Genomic DNA, 7,199 nt, shown 5'->3' on the forward strand with positions numbered 1-7,199 from the left:
ATATATTATTCGGCTGGTTCATTACCAAAACAAACTCAAGCTTAGTTTCTTGCGTGAACGTTATCAATGTATTAGGACATAATTCTAGATTTGTTTTACAAAGTGTTAATTTCAAGACGACTCTACTGGGTTCACAAATAAGCGCGCCACAGCCCCGATATACTGGCTATTAAAACAAACCAATTCTTTTGTTTTTACCCAAGTGTCTGTTTGGACAGTGCGATCGTTTATTTATTGTTATTCTGCTTTTTGGGTAACCGAAGGAGATCACGGTTCTGTCGAGTTGAGCCAGGAAAATGAAATAAAAGTGAAGATAAGGCCAAGTAAAAAAAAAATGTTTCTCGTCCCCACCGGCTTCATTTTTTTGGGGGCCGCTTCTCTTTTTTAATATTTGTTATTGGGAAAGTTGGAACGAACAAAAACCCACAGGCGTTACTCCTCAATTAAGTACAAAGAAAACTTTATAAGGCATGGGTTTTGCATGTCTGCGTTTTAATACGAAATCAGGCCAAATTTTTAAAGCCTCGACACGCTAGGTCTGTACTGGAGAGGTCAGGAGTTATTTTTCAAGTTCGTTTCTGGAGAATTTGACGTTGGAGGAAATAACAAATAACAAAAAAGCGCCCGCTCGTTCTCTTTTTTTTATAGAAATCCGGACGAGAAACATTTTTTCTTTTACTTGGCCTAAGTCATGATAGATTTTTATGTCAAACATTCGAGGCAAAATAAAAGGGTAACAAAAGTGGTCGTTTTTAAAAGAACTGAACAAGATCTTTCAAATTTTCACCTCATACTGAAACGATTTATGGATAAGCAATCTCTTTTGACAAAGAATATTAAATCAGCTCACTTTTCGCAAGAGAGGCTCGCGGATTTTAAAGCCAATTTTCATTGAAGCAAGCTAGTCGGCGAAATTGATGCTGGTTTTGGCAAACTTGTTGAAGCACTCGAAGCGTTTCCGAATTATTTCATCCAATCAGAAACGAGCACGAGCGCTCACGAGTACTCTGAAAACAATCAAGCGAACAAACTCGTCGTGTTGCTTAGCAACTTCTGGGACGAAAACCGCGGGCAAATCTTGTTATATAGGATCGCTCCGTGTTTAAGTAGAATAATTACTTTTCCCGAGTTTTGAACCATCTATGGTAGTGCTTGCTTTGTTTTTATGTTTTAAGCGTGTGCTAGAAAACCTTTTATAAATGTTCATTTGGCAACTGCTGGACTTCATATTGCTATGCTTACAGACTTTGACCAAGGCATGTGGAATACCTGTACAACTCAGTCAAAATGTTTTTGAGTAGTAGGCAAGATGGCTGGAATTTGTTGCTGTGTTTTGGTTTATATTTCTCGTGATAAAAGCCAAAAAAGATCAAAGTAATTGTTGTTTTAACATTGATTTAATGTATGACTGATTTTTAATGCAAAGTTAAAATTTAAACCTGTTTTTTTTAATGAACTTTAGTGAGTAGTAGGCGACAGATATTTCGTTCTAGGTGGCAAAATTTCCAGCTGCTGGCACATTTTGACTGGGCTGCTTGTATGCATTTTTTTTTAATGCATTATCCCATCCAAATAAAACCCCCAAACATTTTTGTAATACAAATTTCTGTCTGTATACACAAGTCCACCCCCCCCCCCCATATACATGTATAAGTCCTGAAAATTAGCACATCTCAAAGGGACAATTCAGCAAATGTTAGCCCAGGGCTTGTCAACAGAATTTTTTTTGTTATAAAAAGAGTGTTCTATGATTTTGTTGACCTCTTGTAAGGAGAGACCCATTGTGTTGGTTTGTTTGTATTTCACAGCTACCTTAGTCATCGCTGCTGATAAAGAATTAGGAAGTGGAAGGGTCCGAGCTAAAATTAAAGGAAGATCCGGCAAAGTTGAGTTTGTACAAAAGGGATCTGACGGCAAATTTGATTACGCCAAGGCCTTCACATTGGAAGTGGATTATGTGAAACAAAAGGACGAAGACGGCGGAGATGTTGGCAAAGCTGTAAACAGCCTTGCAAGTCAAGATTTCACCTTCTCAGCTCTGAAGCAGAATGCTGTCTACCAAAGCATCCCAGCTGTGAATCTCAATCTGGACGCGTTCTTAACTGCCCCAGAGGCGACGCTAAAACTTGAGTTATACATCTTTAAACAAGCTGGAAATATCACATTTGGCAATGAAACATTCCTGGTTGAGAATGGGACCCTCAAAATCCTCATCAAGGTTTGTGGTTTAAACTTACAAAGACTTTATTATCATGCAGTTCCAAAAAATATCCAAGGAACTGAAATCATTGGAAATTCTGGGGATGGGGGTCTCAAAGGAAGGACAGTTTTTTTAAGGAAAGTATGAGCTTAACTGGAATTTCCAAAGGGGTGGGGAGAGAGAGTTTTAAACAAAAAACCTTCTGTGGGAGGGGTATGGCTATTTTCTGGAACAACACATTGCGCTTTGTACTTTTTACGTTACCTTGTACATGTTGGTTACTTGCTTGGTACAATTTGACTTGCTTCCTTCCTTGTCTGCTTGTTGCCTACACTTGGCCAGCCAGATTTGATATATATAAGGGTATTCAGGGACCGTTCATTGTTATTGGGTAGGGGGGCTGGTGGGATTTGATGGATAGTCACTGGTATATATAAAAGCCCTCCCTTCTTCATCGGAAATTTTTACCTGCTCCCCCCTCAAAATCCAATTTTATGACCCCCCCCCCCCAAAAAAAAAAAAAAAAAAATTATGATAATCAAGTTAAATGAAAATTTATCAAGCCTCATGACTAAAGAATGAATCAGTTGTCCAGTCATAATAATAGACAAACTGCATCCCTCGAAATAGCTGACATTGCCTGGACTGTTTATTGTGAATGCCGTTTGTTCAGTGTTGGTTAACTGCATTTGTAACCAATAAGCTGTTGGGTTGAGTTTATGGCGTTTGGTACGTTTGGGGGTTCGAGGGCATGCTCCCCTGGGAAAATTTGAATTTTCAGAACCTCAGGAATGTTATTTTGGGCATTCTACCAAGATTTTTAACTTTTACAGAAGCCCTCATTTAAACACAAAAGTATAATTATTTTCAGTGACCCCCTTACAGACCATATTTTTTGGGCTAACCCCCCCTTTGAAGCCATATTTTTTTTCACGCCCCCCCCCCTCAAATCCCACCAGCCCCCCTTATGAATGGTCCCTTATATGAGAAAAAAAGGTGTGGCTTAAATAAGACATGGCTAAAATGGGATGCAAATAAGAGCCATTTATAAACACGTCTTGTTTTAGTGGCACGGCGCGATTTGTACCAATTTTACACCCAGTTTGTGTCTTGTCTGAGGCGTGAATAAATCCATGACCCATTTGAGCAATTTCAAGTCCAAAATTGAACGCTGATCCAAAATAAGACATGCCTTGTTGTAGTTGTGAGGTAGAAGTTCAGAGCTGCAAATAATTTTTTTTACTTAAAAGGACATATGTCCTACTAAGACACCATCTTTTCCTTTAACATTACCAAGCTATTACTTTCCTTGCGATCTGTTTCAGTCTTTTTTAGCGACTTACGAAAGCCGTGAATTAATCATTAAGATCATCCCAACACAAAGTAAGATTTACTCACGGCAGATCTTTATTCATCGTTGCCTTATTATGATTTACAATAAAAAAGTTGTCCAGACATCATATCCAACCACACTTGGGATTTCGTCGGACATGAGGAAATTTTGGTCGGCCAAAGTCCGATGACCGACTGTTATTTGCAGCCCTGAAGTTTGTTCATATTAATGGCCCTATTGGTTTCTTGCGTAAGATTTAACCTGGAATTCCTTTGCCTTGTATTATTATCAGAAATTAATTGAAACCTATTTAATGAATGTACATTATCTTAATTTACAGCTTGAAAACTATACATTCTGTGAAGGAAGTAAAATTGGCTCCATCTGCAAAAACAACGAGGTGGGAAAGTTTGTTGACATCGCAATCGTTGTTAAAAGCAAAAAAGGCAAGAAAGCACAGAAGCGCACTGATGCAGATAAAAAAGGAAAAATCCGCTGTCTCAAAAATAAGAAGTGCCCAGAGGTTTTCGGCTTTGATGAGGATGGTGAGATGGCCCTTACAAAATCGGTATGTGAACAAGACACAATAATACCATGTAAAAAAAGGAGAGAATTAGGCCCCGTCCACACTGACCCGGGTAAATTTGAAAACGGAGAAATTTGAAAACGCCGCGTAAAATGTTTTCCGTCCACATTAACCCGGGTAAATTTGAAAACGATACGCTTCATTAGTAAGTAAAAGTAAAAGTAAAGTCTTTATTTAACGAGGGTAGCACTAAAATAACATAAAAAATACTAGCAAACCAGTGGCCCTCTAAAATTATTTACAATAAAATATAAAAATACACTATTTCACGCTCCAAGTCCAAACGCTCATTGGTGAGCGTTTTTGAAAAAGCTCCGTTTTCGGTGACCGAAAACGCCGTTTCAGTGTGGACGGTTGGCCTAACCGGAGAAAAAAAGATGCGTTTTCAAATTTACCCGGGTCAGTGTGGACGGGGCCTTAATCCGCCACAATTTTTTTAAAACGTGTTTGTCTTACCCCACAATTAACCCTATTCAGACCGGGCTTTTTTGGACCTTCTCTGACCGGGGGGGGGGGGCTTCGCCCCCCCTATGTAACTTCCAGAATATTTAAGCAATCACAATGAAACTTATAGGATGTATTGTATGTCTTAACATCTTTCTTTTGGTATACGTCACGTGGGATGGTGACGTCACATCACGTGATAATTACATCATGATGTCAAAACAGCCTCCATCTTGGATCCGCCATCTTGGATTTCAAAATTTTTCCAAAATGCCAGAAAACCACCCAAAATTACCGTAAAGTACTCAAAATCAATAAAAATGTGCTTTAAACCCGTAAAAACGGGAAAACATGCCTGTCAAAATGCCGTTGCCATGGTAATGTCAAGTTCTTAACACATCATCCAACCCTACCAAATTATTGCTAGATAAATTTTAGGAAAACTCAGAAAGTTTGGCAGCGTTTGGTTAAATCTTAAAAAAGTTATAAGAGTTCAAAGTCAGCGCGGGCCTCAAAAGCCCCCCTCCCCCGGTCTGAATAAGGTAAAAATACCTTTTTTGGATTCAATGAGTATGTATCGCCTGATGTGCCTCGGAACACTCCTTAAGCCTGGTTTTCACTAGCGACGCAAGCACAAGCGCAATCACACAAAAAGGACAAATTTTGGACCTTGGATGGAACCTTGCCGCAAGCACAAGCACAAGCATCAAACTGCAATGCACTTGTGCTTTTGCTTGAGTCGAAGCCGTTTTCACGGTGAAAAAAAGAGCTGTTATCCTTGCGCTTGAGCTTGCGTCGGTAGAGAAAAGCAGACTTTAATAGGGTACACGTACAGTACCAAAACCTTATCATACATTAGGAAGAAAGCGAGTCCTCGTAAAACAAAGTTGAGTTATTTATTAATTTTTCTCTGAACTGTTGGATGGATGCCAACATACACCTTCGCAAAACTGCAGTTTGCTCCTTAGACGTGCATGTAATTGTTAGGTTGTTTCTTGAGACTGCAGGCAGATTTGTTAGTTCGTTGTGTCATCCAGAATGATGTTATCATGAGTGAAGTTAAGACTTCAGAATTCTTTCATTTCTAGGGCACAAAACACAAAACACTAATCCCCTCCGCATTGCCCTTGGCAAACAATGAGAGTTTTTTAGCTTTGACACTTAATGTTCCCTTTTGCTTCACACAGGGAACACCACGTGTCTTGGGGAAATAAAAACTTTATATTCTTTCCCTATTGGGCTAGGCATTTTGCTCTCACGGAGGCCTCAACCCCCCTCCCCTGGGGACTCTCATATGAAAGGGACGGGGATGCTTGTCGTCTTGCTTAGGGGTGTTAATTTCGGATTTTTGGTCTCACTGAAGGTGTTCCGGGCAAAACGCCAATAATTTTGGCCATCAGGGTCTCGTTTAGGGTTACACACGAAGAAATATACAAATATAAATTCTATTTTTAGTATTTTGGTATTTTTAGGGGTCACGAAAAGCTTCAGCCACGCCCAGTTTGGTCTCTTTTAGGGGTCCTTTTTAAAATTTCCGACGAGCATCCCCGTCCCTTTCATATAGGAGTCCTTCCCCGGAACTCAAACACTCTAATATATGTCTGCTTTTCAAATTTTCAGTTGGGGAATGGGGGGGGGGGGGGGGGGGTATTTACAGTAATTAAGTGTTTTCCTTGCTCCCAGGGTGGATAAGGGCCCACATGAAAACAAGCTTACAGCCAAAATCCAGCTTTGTGCTCCAAATGAGAAGGGGCTCATGAAAGTTTGGAAGGGGCTTATTCAAGAGGTGGGGGCTTAATAGGGGAGTTACGTATGCTTACTTGTTTGTTTATTTGCTTTAATTTAAAGATCATTGTTGACGGCAAGACTGAAACCCAGCCCTCTGGATACCCCAGAGCTGACACTCAAGGAAGCAAACAGCGGTTTATCTTCCGAACCTTCAAGTTCAACGGTACTGCCGTTTTTGATCCAGCTATCACTGTAGGCGATTCAGATGATGAACCTGAAACGCCCACTGATAAAGCCCTGGCCATTCAGCTTAATGTTGCCATGTTTGTTGTCATGTTGATCACTTTGTTCATGTAAGGTTGATTCAAGGTCTCAACCCATGGGCCAAGTCGTTGGTGTAAGCCAGATTTTATGTTGTCAAAGAAGGTCCTGGTAATATCAAAACCCGTAACTTACACTGCAAAACAGGTTAAAACACTGCATAATTGGTGGAAAAATTAACCTGCTCTAGCTACCTAAATATCTGTTTCTCTTTACTCCAAATACTAAAATGTTATTTTCGACACATGAATCAGTACTCTGATGCCAAAGGTAATTATTATTTTAGCCCAAAATAACAGATGTTTCGTTTGGAAAGCAAATGGAAAAGTAATATTCTGAGATTTTGGTTGGAAATATTAATTATGGTGGACTACCTTTTGAGGGTAGTCCCTTCATTCTGGCTTGTACAAACTATTGAAAAAAATTTTGTACCATTTGTTCATTTCTCTCTTTTCCAGTCTCCCTTTATAGGAAAACAACCAGAAACCGAATAAGAAAAAAACCGTTGCAAATTTATTCAGCACTCATTCCAACCTTTTTTTTTTTTTTTTTGGGGGGGGGGGGGGGTAAATGGAAAGTACCTCAGT

The 7,199-nt window shown here is 39.6% G+C and overlaps 1 protein-coding gene across 1 annotated transcript; it reads left to right on the top strand.

Moving 5' to 3' along the window:
* The first annotated feature begins 1,747 nt into the window (after positions 1-1,747).
* On the top strand, positions 1,748-7,150 carry LOC144639557 (skeletal aspartic acid-rich protein 2-like). Its single transcript, XM_078498847.1, has 3 exons — positions 1,748-2,218; positions 3,874-4,101; positions 6,412-7,150. Exons 1-3 carry the CDS (start codon positions 1,748-1,750, stop codon positions 6,646-6,648), a joined length of 936 nt encoding a protein of 311 aa, XP_078354973.1. The 3' UTR covers positions 6,649-7,150.
* The last annotated feature ends 49 nt before the right edge of the window (positions 7,151-7,199 follow it).

Source organism: Oculina patagonica, unplaced genomic scaffold (assembly GCF_052425735.1).
Source record: "Oculina patagonica isolate OP01 unplaced genomic scaffold, crgOcupat unplaced1057, whole genome shotgun sequence".
Taxonomy (NCBI): Eukaryota; Metazoa; Cnidaria; class Anthozoa; order Scleractinia; family Oculinidae; genus Oculina; species Oculina patagonica.